The sequence below is a fragment of the Tauraco erythrolophus genome, chromosome 23 (genome assembly GCF_009769465.1).
Source record: "Tauraco erythrolophus isolate bTauEry1 chromosome 23, bTauEry1.pri, whole genome shotgun sequence".
NCBI lineage: Eukaryota > Metazoa > Chordata > Aves > Musophagiformes > Musophagidae > Tauraco > Tauraco erythrolophus.
The window spans coordinates 6,757,149-6,775,493 of record NC_141487.1 but is presented as its reverse complement, the minus strand read 5'-3'; the positions used below and the strand labels follow the sequence as shown (position 1 = coordinate 6,775,493).

The 18,345-nt window shown below is 41.7% G+C and overlaps 1 protein-coding gene across 1 annotated transcript in view; it reads left to right on the top strand.

The window, feature by feature from the left end:
• Window positions 1-11,809, top strand: part of SSU72 (SSU72 homolog, RNA polymerase II CTD phosphatase) — a 29,002-nt gene extending 17,193 nt beyond the window's left edge. Inside the window, exons 3-5 of the mRNA XM_086625768.1 lie at window positions 7,758-7,897; window positions 9,729-9,847; window positions 10,893-11,809. Of these exons, the coding sequence (XP_086481894.1) occupies window positions 7,758-7,897; window positions 9,729-9,847; window positions 10,893-10,994 (361 nt within the window). The 3' untranslated portion in view covers window positions 10,995-11,809. The remainder of the gene's footprint in view (window positions 1-7,757; window positions 7,898-9,728; window positions 9,848-10,892) is intronic.
• Window positions 11,810-18,345: the final 6,536 nt, after the last annotated feature.

Sequence of the window (18,345 nt, the reverse complement as noted above, 5' to 3'; positions counted from 1 at the left end):
AGTGACCAAGACACTGTAGATTCCAGCGGTCAAAATCAAACTCCTCGTGAAGCACGCAGGTGGATGAAGTGCACAGTCAGCTGTTTGATGGCATAGTCAAACATGCCATACCTTTGAAGTCATCTTCTTACGTTCTGTCTGTGGTATCCTTGTCTTTCTGGTACGTCTGTGATATCCCTTCTCCGGCTTTTTGGCAGTGGACTTTGCCATTGCTCCCTTTCTTTTCCCCTGTGACAGCTTCTATCTGTCCAGTTCCATCCTCAAATACAGTTTCAGCTGTTCAGTGCTGACAGTCACTGCCCGGCACTTGAACTCTGTGCTTCTTTCAGTGGTGTGTGGGTATGTAGCCCTCAGCTTTAGGGCTTAACTGGACTTGAGGAAGTGAGCATAGCTGGCACGTTGTGGCATTTGGACCAGCTACTGTGAGCGTGCTCAGGTGTATTTTATCTGTGCAGCTTGTAGCTTAGAAATACTGCGTAGTTGTCCTCAGGGATGGAAAACAAGTGACACTTCAGTTCTTTGCAAATCGTTAATGCAGGCACAAGCGTTATCAGAAATGTTAGTTAACCCAATGGGATGTCACGTTCTCAGTTACACAGTGCCACAAAAGACTTGTGAACAAACTCTTGTTTTTTACCAAAACCACACAATTTCAATTCCAAATGAAAGGCAGTTTGCACTCTGGATGTGGAATTTTTAGCCTTTTATTCCCTGTAAAAAGAGTGATTCTGAAGGTGGAAGAAGGTTGGGCAGTCTCACCCCCTCACACACTTCCTTTAAGGAAATACCTAGTTCCTAGGCATTTTGCCCAGCAGGGTTTAACACAACATATCTGATGTTTATAATACAGATTCTAATAAATAAATTAAGATGATATGGAAAAAAGACGTGCAAGTGCCATTCATGCTAATGTGAGAAGTATTCTGTGCTGCTGCTGTTTTCTCACAAAGGATTGCAGTGTTTTGAGTATGACAACAGCTGCACCAAAATGAATAATCAGCATGTCAGATTTGTTTGAAGATGTAGCAGCTTTGGGTGCCAACCATTACTTTAAAGATTTTGTTTTTTTTTCTTTCTTAAGTGTATGTATACATTTTAGCAAATGTCATTTGCCCAATTATGTTTAATAAATGGGTCTCTAGTATATTTTAGATGACTCTGTAATTAATTTATACACCCCAAAACTTCCAGCTCAAGTCACTTGTGGGTTTCATGTTCAGTTTCACCTGGGAGTTAAAATGAAACTTACTGAATACTTTGATCAGTAAGAGATCATTTTTCTTTTATCATACAGGATTTTAACTTAAATAGAGCAATATATTGGCATATAAATGGAACAAGGCAACGCTTATCTAAGTTTAGGCATCTTCAGACTAGCCGTCTTGATGGGACCTGGTGAGATGCCTTTATGCCAAGAGGAGAGAAAGGGATATTTTAGATTATTATTATTTTTTTTTATGGAAAGAACTAAAACAGAGTAGCTAGGCTACATATATGACGGATTCTTTTTCACCACCTATCAAAGAAGACTTTCTAACTTGATGACCTTAGATGGCAGATGTTTACATACAGCTTTCTAAACCTGCATGGTTGAATTAATCTAAATTTCTTCTTAAGGTATGAAGAATACTTCCGAAAATAAATTGTCTGTGCAGTGTTTGCCGCCACTAAAATGCAACTCTGTAAGCAATAGTGATAGAAGATTGAAACAAAGAAGCCGTTGTCTTAAAATGCAGCATCCTATGCTGAAACATCTTAGTGTAAAGAAGTAGGCGTGACATTTAGTTTTGTCACTTGCATTTCTTACATGGTGCTTGGTATCCAGGTGATGTTTGACAAGCTCTGAGATAGATATTCCTTTATAAACATGCAACTTTGATGGCCTGAGATCATGGTTTCTGTCTATCCATTCCTAAATATCAAGCTCAGAGGTTGAACTACTGTTGAAATCTCCCTGCTGAATTAACAGAGCATTCTGATTGCAGTTGGACACTGAGCTCTGCAAAACAGTAACTTAGTGAGAAACAGAAATCATCTGGCTATGTCCAACTGGGATTTTAGTCCATCCTGTTTTTCTGAATGTCTTGTTCAGAATTCTACGGTCTTGTTCTATCTCAAAACTGAGATGGTAGTGGAGGGCCCATCATCCGAGTTACTGGAAAAAAAACAAAACACCTCACTGTTAACTAGGTTTATTCCCAGTGAAGTTAATAACTATTCCTGATTCCTGCTGCTCTGGGCAAAGAAGCAGTGATCTTGTACTCTGACAGATTTGAATGTCTACTGTTGTGCAGTGCACCTCTTTCAACCTTTAACTGTCTCATCTTGGGATTTATCAAAGCCTCTTGTTTTTTTCTTTGCTAATCTGTTGCTTTTTGTCAACCTCAAGTACAGGTTCTCTAAACATAATCCATAATTTCTGTGCAGACTAGTTGCTTTCTGTACCCTGTATCTTGCCATATGCTTTGTGCCCTAACAAGAGTATCTGTTTCTATTTAATGCGAATAAAACTTGGGTTTTCTTGCATAATTTTCTGTTAGCTTGTTTGATGGTAAAAATGCTCAAGTTGCAGCCAGTACTTTATTGTAATATTACCTTCTGTTTTTGAGCTTGCTTTCTTCTTGCTGTCCTCTTGCACTTCTACTTGAGAAGTGCATTCAACACAAAACCTTGATGTCTGGAAGTGATGGAAGGTCTAAGGCTGTGTGTGACTGGAGGGCGGGGGGCAGAGTTCTTGTTAATGGAAAGCCAAACCTGATGCATTTGGCTATTACTTTAATGCAGATTATTTAGTACTCTTTCAGGTGCTGGCAGTCTACTTTAATATTGATGTATTAGGGGAATTAGTCTCAATGTTTAGTTCTTTACAGAATATGCCATATTTTATCCAGGAGCTGTTTTTAAAAAAGAAAAAAAAAAGTACTGTCTGTCCCTGCAGAGAAACTCCGTGTTACTTTCCTACTGGATTCTGCTGTTTAGTGTGAAGAAGAGAACACCTAGACTCCCTTTAATTCTTCATAGGCAGATTTACAAGTTGTTCTGAAAACTGTCTTCAGATTCCTAGAAAGTTGGCTTGCAAAATAGAACTTGGAATAACTGCTGTTCTCCAATATGGCTAAACAAAGGAATGAGTGTATTGTTCACAGGCATAGTTGGGGAGATAGTGCTAACGTTTGAGTCATTAAAAAAGTTAATTACACCAGGAATGTTTTTTATCTAACTGTATGAGCATATTCAATACAACTTTAACAATTACAAAAACACAAACTAGACCCTGGAAGACCTAATTAGGAGAGAGTGTAAGAGCATGTGCTTGAGTGGTTGGTTTGGGGTTTTTTCCCAATTAATTTTTATAGTACTTGAAGGAAATAACATGTAGCATCTGTAGGAGAAATTTTTATCGTCATTATTCTAAGTCTGCCCATCACCTTTTTTATCATGTTTTACCCAGCTCATCTCTGACAGAGATAACCATCCCACAGTGTTAAAGGACTGACTGATGTCAAAAAAGCTACATGAGTGTTTCACTGCCCACCCCCCTCACCCCTCTTGATTTTTTTTTTTCTTAATGAATTTCCAACAATAGTTCTGACAAAATTATAGCCAGAAATACCTTTCAGGTTTGTAAGGATCCAGTTTCCTAACAAAAACAGCAATCTACATTTTATTGAATTTCATGGTCTGGTAACCACCAAATCTTTGCCACTCTATTCAACTGCACAAGGAACACTGTAAGCAAGACTGGAAGTTGGACGTTTCTAAAAGCAATGCAATTGTTAGGTTGTCTTTCAGTGTGGGAGTAGTGTGTATGGACATTGAAAAATAGTATTTTGGGGTAGAGAAAATGTTCATTTTTTTAAATTTTATCCTCATTGTAGGTTTTATGACGTACAGTGCGGGTTTGAGGAGGTGAGAGCAAGGCATTACTTATAATCAATGTGTGAAGATAGTTATGATAATATTTATTTTCATAAAATGAAAGCTCCTGTTCAGTTTTTACCAAGACTTACTCATGTTTTGCAAAGTGGACTTGTTAAACAGTTACTTCAGTGCAGCAGTGGAAGATGGGTAAAACCAGCAAAGAGACTTTCAGTTCTGTAAAACTTCTGGATATTACTAGTGTTTGGGGAGAATACTTTATACAGTATCTTTAATTGAAACTGCTTTCAGTAGAGACTTTTGGAGAGGGCTTGACACCTTGGAAACAGTTTGGTATTTTAGAACTTTTAAACTGCTGGGGGTGCTATGTGTTTGTGTGTGGAGGGGGGGAAGGCATGTAATTAGAAGATACTGTGGATCACTGGTATTTTCTTTGTTATTGTTGCACTGAATGACTTTCTGTGTCCATTCTTTTGTCACATAGTGTTGGCCAGAGATTTTGAAGTTTGGAGTGCCCAGTTCAAAGCAAACACTTTCATGAAAGGACATCTGCAAAAGCAAACACTGAATGCGTGTGAGAGAAGAGAGGATGCATCAGCATTACTTGCTGATGTTCAGGCAGTTGGTAGAATCTTGTCTTTGTTCTTGCTTTGTCAGTGATCTAGATTTCTGAACAAAACCAGACTGATAGCTGTGTGGTGTGTTGAAGAAGGAGGGAAGAGGCTGTATGCATCTTTCAGTTAGTGCTCATAGCTAAAAGTATTCCCTGGGTCCTCTCAGGGAACAAATTACTGATGAGCTGTTTGGAGGGATAAAGGATGGTTAGCCATGTGTATTGGGCTAACATCAACCTGCCAAGTGGATGATACAAGGCATTTCTGGTATCTATGACAGGAATTTGAAATTTGGGTAGCAGAAGCTATAAAAGCTTTTAGGGTTTAATCTAACACACAACTCTTTTTTTTTTTTTTTTTAATACGTGTATATCTTTATCCATACTTTACTATGGAATATTCTTACGTAAATGGAGAGAATGCACAGTCAGTAACAACAGAAATAGCTGGGTATAGCTGTCTCTGTAAGAATGAACAGCCATGGTGTGTCTGTTAGAAAAACTCAACTTGTATTGCAACATCTCTTTTTTTTATATCAAGTCTTTCCATTACTGAGTTGTCATGCATAAATTTTATTATATTGTGGATCTGTTTAGCATAGTTATTCCAATAAAGGTGATATCTGAGTTGGACTCACTGTAAAAATGTGATGGATTTACTATATCAATAGTTTCAATAGGTGAAGGCCTCTTAGGTGAATGTGTGCACGTCTTACTGACTTTCTGAGCACAGTAGTGTTAAGACAGCTGCCATGGCCAGACAACATAACAGCACTGAAAACCAGGTGAAAACTTTGTGAGTACCTTCTGAAGAAGTGACTGCTGCAAAGAAAGAGCAGAGATGCATAGGATAGGGAGCATGGAGTTGAAATCTGTTGGAAGGAAAGCAAAGTCTGACTGAAATGATGCAACATCTGGCAGTATAGTGGAAACCATTAATAAGTTGTAATATTTTTGCATTCACCTGAGCTCATGAAGAGAAGGAGCTGGGTTATCATTATGCACTGGAAACAATCATGTAGATCACACCCCCCTGCTTGCTGAAAGGATCGGATGCTGTTTTTTTTCCAGGTGAAAAAGATTTCAGACAACCAAATATGAAAGTGTTGTGAATCTTAACTGCTTATTTCAATCTCCTTTTGTAGGCAGATGGATCCTTGGAAAAAAAATAGCTGTAAGTTGGCAGCAGAAAGCTCGACTGTGTGAAGCAGAAAGCTTGACTGTGTGGGTCTTTTGAATATGCGTAATTCTGTCTCCAGGCTCAGTCAGGAACGCTAGGGGACAGATGCCAGCAACATTTTATCCTAGGAAGGGAAAAAAAAAAACCACCACACAAAAAAAACCTATAAAAAATGTGTAGGATGTTGTGGATTTTTTTCCCTTGAACTGCATGATGTAGAAATGAGGACTATAGAGCCCAGAAAGGGCTTACCTTCCAACGGAACAAAGCAGTGCAGCCAGATGTTTCCAAGTATTTTGAAAATGGCTGTTGCAGTCATTTTCGTTCTTTGCAAATAACCAGGGGTCTGAAATGACTGTATTGAAGTGGATTTTTTCCAAGCACGACAAACCCAATAGGAATCCGCAGGGGTGCTGTAAGGAAAGAGTGGATGCTGGTGTACAAGAGCTGCTTGTGAGATAGCTTTGGACTATGAAGGACAATTCTTTAATTATGTAGGGAGAAATCTTTTGGGAAAGAAGAGTGGTAAAAGGCTTGGGGGTGACCTGAAGAAAAGAAATGCAGTAGAAGTCAGTTGGCTGAGAGAATTGACAACATAGTTGTTATAAAAAAACCCCATACCACTCAGTTTGTGATTCAAAATTGAAATTTTCTTTAGTCAAGTAGTTAAAGTGGGATGATGCAGACCCATAAGAGAGCTGAACGTATTTTCCATATAAAGTAGACTTTTCTAGGTGGAAATTTGGATTTAATTTTTAATGCAGTTTAAACATGTGAAAGACTGAAAAGCTTTGGAGGCCGTTTGCTTGAAAACTGTTCAAGAACACTTTGAAGCATATAGATCAGCAGGTGTAGGTCTACCTGAGGCTACCTAGAGCGGTAGAACTTGAGACACCAGAGGGCAACTGCACAAAGGTCGGCAGGAAGTTGCTGGTCTTGTGTTAGAAAAGATTACGACTATTCTATGAAAAGAATTAAAATACCTGCTAGGTATGTGTATGACCTTGTCAACAAGGAAATAAGCCAAGATGACCTCTTACATACTTGCTACTAATGATGGAAATTTTTTTGCTCAGAATCCTTCTGTTATCTCAAGAAATGTATAGACTGTTATCCTTACTGCTATTTTAGTTTGAAAAGATATACTTGGATGGCTAAAAATACTGCCACTTCAAAGCAAGGAAGAGATGCATCAGTTTCTAGCCTTTCTTAATTCAAACCTTTCCTGATATTCCTAATTTACCTTTAAAACTTTGCCTTCAGAGGAAGTTTGGTTTTAGTCAAGGGAGCAGATTTGTGTGACAGGCAACCTTGGTGTGCTCCTGATAAAACTGCGTGTCCCAGAAGGCTGAGAAGACAGTGGGGTGAGTGAATCCTGTCCGAAAGGGGGATACAGGATGTAAATTTGAGCCTCAAGGCTACAGTACCAGCATAAATATAGCTACTGAGCAGCATAACAGTTTCCTTTCACACAGCGACTGAAATTTTGACAGGCATAGAAATTCAGTGATCTTCTTCATTCCCATTTATATATCTTGAATATTTTTAAAGGATGATGCTTCTGTGATTTATTTAATTTTCTTTGAAAGCTCTGTTGTGTAAACCCAAGGCCTGAGTAGGACTTCATGCAGATGTGCAGTTGACACTAGAAACGCCATATAATTGAATTTCAAGAGAGATGCCCCTGGAGTGAGGAGCAGTGACTTAAGTGAATGTAGGACATTCTGCTCACGCAAACAGCTAAGTCTGTGTTCTAAGCATTATGGATATAAAAATAGTTATCCAAGAAAATTTGTCCTTCTGAGGAACTCAGCTCTTCTGAGGGCCCTTTAAAGCTGTCTCTGCCGTTGTACTAATGACAGTAACAGGCCTCTGAAAACCAGGAACTACGTTAATTACCCTGATGGGGATCATGCTGCTGCCTTAGGAATCTATTTCGTGGTCGCTGATATTTTTTTTTTTCTGTTCTTTGCTGACAGAAAGAATTTTATTTTAAAGATACAGTAATTTAACTTGTGCTAGTCATTTGCTCAAAAACATGACTTTTCTTAAAGTAAAGATACTTAACTCAAGCGACGACTTCAGATACACACAGAATGGGATTTTACACATGTTGGACAGAAATAAGAGAATCAAGCCACGACCAGAAAGATTCCAGAACTGCAAAGATGTTTTTGATTTGATCCTAACATGTGAAGAAAGAGTCTATGATCAAGTAGTAGAAGGTAAGGAACTTAAACTGATAAACCAAGTTAACTTTTGAGTGCTTTTTGTTCCCTCCCCCCTGAAGTCCTTCACAAATCTGGAAACATTCGTCTGCTCTGACTACTGCTTCTGGAACACCAGCAGGGACAGGAGCTCACAGTCCATCGACATAGACTTTATGTACCAGAGAAGTGATGGCTGAATGCTTATTTTTAAAAGACGCTGGTGTTGGCAGCTACACAGAATGTGTATGTATAGCAATTTTAAGGGCTGACATAAGGAAATAGCAAGCATTTGTAGAAACTCAGATATACGTGTTTGGTTTGAAAATGCTCGTGGATCTAGAAGACTAGCAAGTTGTGTGTGATGAGCGTTTTTTCACCCTGGGTTGATGGAAAAACAAAGTCTAAGCTGTCTTCCTTATGCAACTTCCTTTCTCTGTGGAAGACTTCCTGTGACCTACCAAGCAGTTTTTCCACAGTAAATAGCTCCTGTACAGGTGGAGAAGCTGTTCTTGAGTGTGGTTAACACTCAGCAAACATGCTACAGCTTTGTCCTTAAATGAGTCAAAGTGAGATATGCCAGAAGAATCTCAGCTGGGGATTGGGTTCTGCATGAACACCATGCAGCAAGCTTGATGTGAACTCACGGGTTTTCAGCAATGACTCAGTTAGCTTCTGGGCTGAGTGCCCTTCCTCTCTCTGGAAATGCTGGATACAGGCTTATATGAGGTTTAAGGCATTTCCTTTACATTGAAAGACCAGCCAACTGAATTAGTATCTTGCACACAATTTAAAAGCCTGTTGCCTTGCCTTTTCAGTCCTCAGTGATCGTATCACAAGCAATACAGAGCATGATACGTTTGGGCTTCTGCAAGCTGAGCAGTTAGTGTTCTGAATCTTTAAATGAACCGTTTGAAATGCATTGGTGAGTTCTGAGAGCAACTGCCCTGGTACTTGAGTGGATGGATCTTCAGGAAGTTCAGCATATCTTGCATAGAAAGCAGCTTTTGCTCTAATGTTTAGGTGAGTGTCCTGAGGAAGGGAGGTGAAGAGCAATCACTTCCTAGCTTTCCAGTCGTGCATCTCTCTAACTTCATGGTAATGCCCTTCATAACTGATCAATGAAAGGAAGGCCTGAGTGCCATCAAATGGCTCCAGATGTGAAAGCTGAAATTATTTTGAAGTGGAGACCTCAACAGGTTTACCAAAATGAAGTCACAGAATGGGGTTAGGAGAAAACAACTTGTAACTTAAAAACTGTGCGCGTAATGGGAAGGGTATGGTAGAGAAGCATAACAATGATACATGGGTAGATTAGTAGGAAAAGGATATTTTATTCTTCCCCCTTAACCCCTCATTAATAAGCGGAACACATTAAAGCTAGAATTTTCCAATGTAACTATCAGTGCTTAACTCGTAGTACGAGTTCACCTTGCAGTTTAATTTTCAGAGTGTTGGATGTGCAATGCTTTTTTAAAAAATGGGCAATTAAAACTCTGCAGGTGAGGAAGCCCAAAATTATTCTTGACTTTTGAGAATCTTCATCTTGGTCTTTAAAGACTGCCAGAGTAAAGTGAGCAGTAACTTTTCTTGACCAGGGCAAATAAACTGTCATGATCCTTCCACAAAACTGAATTCTTTAGTTTCCAAAATCCATCTCTAATTTTTTTAAATCAGAGGGACATTGTTTAAGACAATATTAAATAAACAATTTCCTAAAAACAAGTTTGGAAAAGGCAGAGGTGGACATGTCTATGTGTTTTTTTCTGTATCTTACGAATACTGCGTGTAAGATATGATACCATTCCACCCAAAGTTTTGCTGTTACGTGTGTTTTGTTTTCAACTAGATTTAAATTCCAGAGAGCAGGAGACATGTCAGCCGGTACATGTGATCAATGTGGACATTCAGGATAACCATGAGGAGGCAACCCTGGGTGCTTTCCTTATCTGTGAGCTCTGCCAGTGTGTAAGTAGAGACGGCTCATTGCCTATGAGTACCTTGGACCCAGCTGGCTGCACAGGGGTTGGGGTTTGCTTAGTATCCCTTAAAGGTACTGCGTATTGCAGAATTCAAGTGAAATCCATGTCAAAAGATGTAAGTTTGCAAATTCTTGTGGTTATTTTTGGAGCTGTTGTGCAAACGGATGAATTGTAACTGTGTTCATGGTTTCCAAAGGGGACTCTGTATGTGCATTCAGAAGCAATGCATTGGTAGCTCACATGAAAAGCAGTGTTGCAAAGTACAACACATCACCGTTACACGTGTTGAGCCCATACTCAAAACACTGTTTATGGCAAAAGCGTCCATTTCAAAAGCAGTTGTGACGTGGGATTTAAACAGAGTTGCAGCCTCGATCACGATATACTTGAAAAACATCGTGTGCAGGTGTATTTCCTAGTACCACCCTGTTGTGTGTATGATGTGGAAGAAAAAAATGGTGCCATATTCAGAGGCCCTAGCCCTTGAAGTGAGACTGAAATAAGCTACACTCAAAACAGTCCACGCAACTGTCAAGAGAACAGAGGATGGATCTGTGTCCTTTTACAGTGTACGAGTTGATGAGTTCACCTATTCCAGTGTGGCAACAGGCTTTTTTTTAGTTTTTAACTCCAGCCTGTGTGATCTATTCTGGTCTTAAATCCTTTCCAGATTCAAAAAGCCAAAGAGGGTTCAAGGACTTGGAATTTTAGCCATCTGTTCAGTGTGCTTGTAGCTATTCTGAAGCTTCCATTTGTTAGCTAGTGAGGATGGATGTTGCCCGCTCAACAAAGTACTAGTTAAGTGCCAGTTCAGTGGGTTGGAGAATGAAGGATATGCAGATAAACATGATGTGGAATAGATACACGTTTGGGAATGCTGGGAATCTCAATAAAGCCCCCAGTGCTGCACTATTTGGTGTACAGCCTGCTGGTTGAGATTTCACAGTGAGCCAAAAGTATTGAGTTATTACAGTTTTCTAAACTATGTTGTATCCTTGGAGTCCAGTTGCTTAGTATTTTTTCTCTCCTAGATACAGCACACAGAAGACATGGAAAATGAAATAGATGAGCTGTTACAGGAATTTGAAGAGAAAAGCGGAAGGACTTTTCTTCATACTGTCTGCTTTTATTAAAGCACATCTGTCTCTTAGGCCTTAATACAGATGAGGGAAGCATGGGTTTAAAGTTCTGATTATACTGTATTTTCCTGGAAAATGCATATGGATCTTTTTTTGTTTAAAAACTCCTTTTCAGTGTCTTTTTGTTTTGTTTCAGGTATTCTGTCACAGGTAGGCAGAGATACTGGTTGGGGTTGTACATATGAGAAGATTAAAAGTATACACAAAGGCCACCTATTTAAAAATGAAAATCAAGATTTTCTTTAAATCCTACTTAAATTATTACAAGTAGGTTTTTAATTATAAAGAGAATGTTTCTTGAATATAAGTTTATAATGTATTTTTCCAGCTTACGAATTTATTTTATTTCAGTTGTGCTTTTTTTATTTTAATGTGGCAGAATGGCTGAACTATGTGAGGATATGAATGGAACAATGAAAAACGAGTATCTGTATATTATTAGATATAAAGTTGGAAGCATCCAATAAAAATGAAAAACCTCCAAGTTTGTCTGGTTTCAAAATAGAAGCTAAGTAAGTGTGACCATGCTCTGTGAGGTAAAACACAAAGGATCTGAAGTAGCAAAAGAACAGTCATTCATCCAAAGTGTCTCGCAGAGGATAGTGACAGCAAGAAGATCTGGATAGGGATCAGAAGACCTGAACTGTGTCCTTTCTTCAGAGAGGCTGTGTATTTGGGCAGCTTATAATGGTTTTTTGATCCTGTGTTGAACTAAAGTGAACTGCTTTTTCTGCATGAATTAGGACACTGCCAGGAAATCTTTTGGGGTCTCAATTGGTTTTGAATTATTATGTGAGATTGGTAAGATTGCGACGCTGTAACTGTGGCAGTCACAGCCAATTGTGTATGTGTCTTCTGTGAGGAAGATGGGGAGAAATGGCAAACTCCACTGTCAGTGGAAAGAGTTTAAAGCTTTTTTGTTTTTTTAACTGAAGCATCTTTTGAGTGGAAGTGTTCTCCTCCCATACAGCAATAATAAACACGCTTGTCATGGCTCAAAATCCAGAAACTGAGTATGTGTATACAAACAGAGCAAAAGCTCTGACTTCTCTTTGTTCAAACTGGTAAAAGTTAAAAGTGGAAACAAACCAAATTATTAGACATTCAGAAGGTGAATGGTAAAGTACTGCTGCTTACAAACAGGAGAAGGTCTTAAAAGTTGTTTTGTTACAGGAACCTGTAAATGATTTGAAGCAAATGGGATCTGCGTGCTCTTCAGTACTTGGATATGTAAGGACAATTTTTGAACGTAATGTTAAAAATGAAGTAGTGTGAAGTGGGGTTTGAGCTCCTGGCTTCTCTCTCTCTCATCCTGTCACCTAAATTTTCTTACCTTTAATCATTTTGCCCATGCAGGACATTAGTGCTAAGTACTTTCTCTCAATTTAGGGCAATGTTACCATCTATGCAGACAACTTTGGCTGTGTATGTAGTAAGTCCTATGGTAATGCTACTTAATCTCTTTCAGTGAACACACTTGCCTCTATTGAAAGGTGTCTGCTCCACACCTGGAAACTGCAAGTCCATATCTGAAAGTACTTCTGTGCAGTTGCAAATCTTGAAGTCTATTGAGTCAGGCCCCTCTCTCTACTCCTGGGATCTGGGGGTCGGCTGTTGTTTCAACTGCCTTGTGGGAAAACTTAGACCTCTGCCAGCTCAATCTGTGTTCTGGATGGTGTCCAAATGGGTCATTGCATCATACTTGGGTCCCAGGAATGTTTAATGTCCCTAAATTACCTGTACTGTTGTTCTTGTCTGTTAAAAATACTTGAAGCAAAAATTTTGTGAAGAACGAATGAATAGATGGAAAGAATTAGGGGATGGGGAGTTCAAGCAGCAGCTGTGATAAGGTTTGCAGAGTGTATGTTTTCTGATTGGCTTGTCCTGTCCCATTTTGTTTCTGGAGACTCTATATTTGAAGGATTTCATTCAGCCTCCTCTGCTTCTGCTCATTTTTCTGTCTGATACCATCGCTGGTTACCATGGGGATATTTACAGCCAAAGGAAGAAGATGATTCTGTAAGGACTAAACTGCTGTAGTTCATGGCTTTAAAAAGACATTTCAAGCAAGCATGGTGCTCAGTATTTTCAGCAGAGTTTTCCTTCCCTATACAGTATCAGTACTGAAGTCTGCTCCGTGGCAAGGTGAAACTTGGAGAGTGTTTGAAAATGTTTTCTTTCAACTTAATTCATCCTAAACAGAGCTCTTTGTTGTTATTTTACAGAAAGACAGTAAAAACCCAAACAGGATGTTTCAACCCATGTTTTGTGTGTATGTGGAGATTTACAGAAGTATCCTTTTTGTTACATAAAGATTATACTTTTCATGTGCATAATTGGCAGAGAATTCTGATTGCTGTAGTGCTAATTATGGATTCATTAGCAGAACTTCAGTTCACTGCATCTTTTCAACTGAAATAAGAAGCCTTGGTCTAAAAACATTATATAGTACATTATAACATTATATAGTATATAGGATGTTAGAGTTGTTCTTCCCATCCTAAAGATGTTCATAAGCAAAAGCAACACTGGGAGCCGGTCATTTGTCATTTGTTTACTTACCAGTGTGTGGAAGGATGTTTGGATGGATGGATGACTGACCTGGGTGGACAGGCAAGTATTCTGAACAATCCACAGTCCAGTTCAAAGTATTCAAATTTCTGTGAGCAAAACTTGTTCTTCAGCTAAAGCTGTTCTTACTCTGACACATTGCTTATTTAACTTACAGGTCAGTGAAAAATGCATGCGTTTATATAGTTACTTTGTCTCCATATGCTTCATTTGCATTGAAATCCACAAAGAAGCTCAGTTTATACAGGAATTTTATGGAGTCCTAGTCTTAAGTTTGAGAGATAGATATATTTATACACACACAAAGATATATGTAGGTATAAAATAAACTCTGGCAAAACACAAGGTCAAAGTTATTTTGTGTGTCAAAAAGAAATTTCAAGAGAAACTCTGATTTAAAGGAAATGGGGGAAAATAACATTTTTCTGTTAAGAATGGGTGGGATATGTGTGATGGTGGTGTGCTCTTCCCTGCCTTGTAGATACATTGATACTCGTGCTGCTAAGAATCAGTGCTGTTTGAAGTCCTGTAGTTGGCTGTCTTCCTGTTTAATGAAGGAAAGCAATGAAGGGTTAACACCTTGTGCACACAGGCTGTGAGTACTCAGAATTTGGCTGTGATGGGAGATTTCTGCTGCAAATGAGAATTTTCAGCTATCCAGGCTATTCTCCCAGTTTCTGTAAGGCCAGGAGAGGTGGCTTTAAAATTCAGATTCCTCCCAGAGGTTTCGCCTCCTTTCTAAATGTGGTGATTATGTTTTGTCAGCATTGCTCTCACTTTTTTGACTTTCTATGAAAGGCCATATTGATTAAAGAATAGTATCTATTGAAGTGCGTTTATAAGATTTTTGTTCTCTTGCTGCCATGAAGTTGATGCTGCTTCCTCTATAGGCAGATCTTTGCCAAGAACTTGAGGTTTCCATTTCTCACATCTCAGCCCTCTGCAGATCCTGTCCGTAAGGCACAGAGCGGTAGAGCCCTGCTCACTGGTTGCAGTCTGTTTTTCTTTAACACGAGTCTGGATTTCATGCCTGTTTTCTGTGTTTCTTGTCTTGCTTAAGACCTTCATAACGTTCACGAACGTTCTTCTTTCTGTCAGAGCATGTCTTTCAAATAGGTTTATGTAAATAAAAGCTGGTGATTAAAGAGCAATGCCTTTTCTCCCCTCTGCACTGCTGGTATCTTATCCCTGAAGTTCTCTGCTTGCTGGCTTCCTTCACCTTCCTGTGAGGCTCAGTGCACAACGTAATGCAGATAATGCAATTGGACTATATGGTGGAAAAGAGCGTTCTTCCCTGGGTTTCAGCGTTGCTGGATCTGACTGTGCAAGGATCAATGATCCTAGCTGTATTTCCCCAATGCAGCAGCCTAATGAATTTGTTGCTAGGCAGATTATCCAGCTTCAATTTCTATTTCTCATACATGTAGGAGCTCAGAAGAAGGTATCGATAAAGACGAACACAAATGCTTGTACCTGCACAGGAACTCTCAGAAGAACGGGGGAATAAAAAATAGTCAGTGGAGCACAGGGAGGGTATAGGACAGCTGAGAGGGTTCTTAGGAAGAGAAAAATTAAAGAGGAAAAAGGAGAGTCATGCTAGCTCTAGCTGTTGTTAGACTCTTGTGTAAATTCTGATTTGTGTGAGCACCGCAGAACACCAGCTGAGGTTCATGCTCCCTTCAAGAGAAAAATAAAGTCAGTTCCTGTGAACGTGGCTTGTGATAGTATTCCTACCTGGGGCTGCATACTCGCAGGGCAAAAAAAAATCTAAGGTGGTTCCCGTGCAGATCTCTGGTCTTTTTTATCATCTTTGCCAGTATTGCTGGGGTTTAAAAGATATCTAATAAGGAGGGAAGGATACGTTCACTTGTGTCCCCAAGTGTTGAGGACTAAAGGAGGCTGGGTGGCCGTACCAGGTCATGCAGCAGGGTTGGGTTAAAACAAAGGAAAAGGCAGTGGTCACTTGATTAGGGGTAGGCCAAATGCTGCTGAGGTCTTGTAGTGCAGACCATGGACTTGCCTGCACGAGGATGGTGGTGACTGAACAACATGAAGCTTGAAGCCGAACAGGAGCCATAGGTAGTGTGGATGGTTGTTTTGAAAAAGGAGCAGCTTCTAGCAATATTGAAGTGCTTAGGAACAAGTTCAACAAACCCATTGTAAACTATTGTGGTAACCTGAAACTGTCTAAGCATCTCTTATCACCTACATTAAAAAGACAGTCTTCACTCATACAAGCATGTCTTTCTGCTCAAATGCAGCCAGTCCCTGCTGCCTCTTTTCATTAGATGGAAGTCTCTGGAGAAACTCTTCTTGGCCTTATTTCCCCTAGACATGCAGATGAAAGGCCAGAGTGGCTGCACACCCTGCCTAGCCTCACGCAGGCTGTTCCTGGGTCTGTAGCTAATGGGGCTGTGAGCAGCAGAGTTCCGTGTGTGCTAGCACCGAGCAGGACAGAAATGCCGCTGTTGGATTGTTTCTGCAAGAACAGGTGGGCTGTTTATGTTTGCCCAGGTTCATCCCCAGTCTGATCCCTGCCGCAGCTGTGCAGAACTCATTTCCACTGCAGGTTGCTGTTAAGAGCTACTTCTTGAAAAACTCAGTAACTGAGTCTGTACCAAGGCTAGGGAGCAAATCTAAATCTAGTGGGAGATCAGGAACAGTGGCTGATTGGCCAGGCACAACTTCAGTTGCACAAAATTCCTTGAGACTTGTCTTCAAATTGTCTGTTCTCCTGCAATTTTATTTGGCTGTTACTTTAAAAATACATGTTTTCTCCACCTAGCAGAGTACCTAACTGCATTCTCTCTGCATTACTTTTACTGAGGTCTGCATATAGGTGGTAGAAACCACCTCGTAGCTCTCTAAGAAGTGAAAGTGGCTTGAGGCAGAGGGTTGTTGAGGAGGGAACCCTGATGGGTTGGGCAGGATTGGAGCGAGATGCACCTTGCCAGCCTTGCTCCTCTTTTGCATGAAGTGCCTGGCTTATCAAATGTTTTATGGGTGTGGTTTAATTTAAAAAAAAAAAAAAGCTGCAATGCAATCTGTGCTCTAATTTGAGGACACCATTTAGTGATTTTAATTGTGTGACAGTATTTTAGTTATTTTCAATACTCAGTAGTAGGTTAATGACTGTTCCTTGAAGAATGGAGTTTATATAACACAAGTCATTATATAAGGAGGCTGATTGTGGCCTGAGGAACAGAAGGAAAACAAATATGCAAAAATGCAAAACCCAGAGCAAGCAAACTTTACTTTGATGGCCCTGACAAGCCTAAAAAATAAATGATACTTGGGTTCCAGCAAGGTGAAACTCACCTTGAGGAAGGCTGAGGCCTTGGAGGTGAGGGCACTGCATGACATAACAACCATCAAGCTATGTGCTACCACCTTTTTTCCCACGTGGTGGCCGTAATCTCTTCTGTTCATCCAGATGCACGATTTACATTAAGAACAACAACCAACCAAGCAAGGGAAAAGCTATTGGCTTCCACTTACTTGCTCTTGGTTTTTCCCAGAAGCTCCTGAACAAGGCCTGAGTTGACCAAATAGATGGTGAAATAAAACCACGAGAGAACCTGAAGCACGACCTCTCACTTGGACCTTAGATCTCAAGGTTGATAGACAGGACGAAGTCGTACAGGGTAGTTTTATTCCTGCCACAAAAGCGAGTGGGTGTCCCATGCCTGCATCACCCCAGCTTTTCTTAGGAGGCCGAGTCCAGGGGGAGGGAATCGCTCCCAGCTCTGCTGCTGGCGTGCTCAAAGAAGGGCTGGGCACCCACACCCTTCTTTGGGTGCCCCTTCAGCCATCTTTCCCGAGACAGGGGCAAGCGGGTGCTCAGGCCCAGGAGGTCCTGGGCCGACTTGGGGCAAAGGGCTGGCAGACCCCCCTGGGGGGGCCGTCGCTCTTCGGGCGGACGGAGGTGCCGTGGGAACCGCAGGGGCGCGGCGGCGTTCGGGGCTGCCCCCCCCCCAGCCCGCCGCGGGCTGTGCCCGTGCCCCCGGACCCCCGTGCTCCGACCGGCAGCGGGCAGCCCCCTCCCCCCCCTCGCCTTCCCCCGCATCCCCGGGCTTCCCCACCGCCCGAGGCGGGGGCTCTCGGCTGTGCCCGGGCGCGGGACGGGGCCGGCCCCGCGGGCCCTCCGGGATGCGAGGAAGACGGGGCCGACCCCGGGCGGGAGGAAGGGCGGGGTGAGGATGGCGTGTGGGACTCGAAATGCGGCCAAGCGCCGCTGCCGGGGCTTCGCTCGGGAAAAGCGTGTGGCTGCGAGGCGGGGGGAAGCCTGGCAGGGGCAGGTCCGCAGAGCTGCCGCTGCCGCTGCCGCTCGCAATGAGCCGCTCTCGGAGCAGCGCCTCCCCACGTAGGTAAATGCCCGGGGTGGGGAGGGGGCGGCCGGCTCTGCCTGGGCGCATCTCCCCGCTGCATCCCGCATCCCTCTCCCGCGCAGAGCCGGCGGCGCGGAGCCACCCGGGCCCGGGAGGGGCTGGGCCGGGGGCTTCCAGCACGGACCGCGCAGCGGGGACACGCAGCCCCGAGCCGGGAGGGGTTCTTTTTTTTTTTTTTTTTTGGAGGGGGAGGTGGGGGTGGTTTGGGGTTTGGAGTATTTCTTTTTGCACCGATCGGAAGGGGGGTGATTTGGAGGAGGGCTGGGGGAGAGGATGCGATGAGGCTCCCCCGGACTGGGTGATTTTTGTAGCCTGCCTCCTCCTCCCCCAGCCTCCCCCCCCCCCCCCCCCCCCCGGTTTTGGCTGGCTCTCTTTCCAGTTGCTGC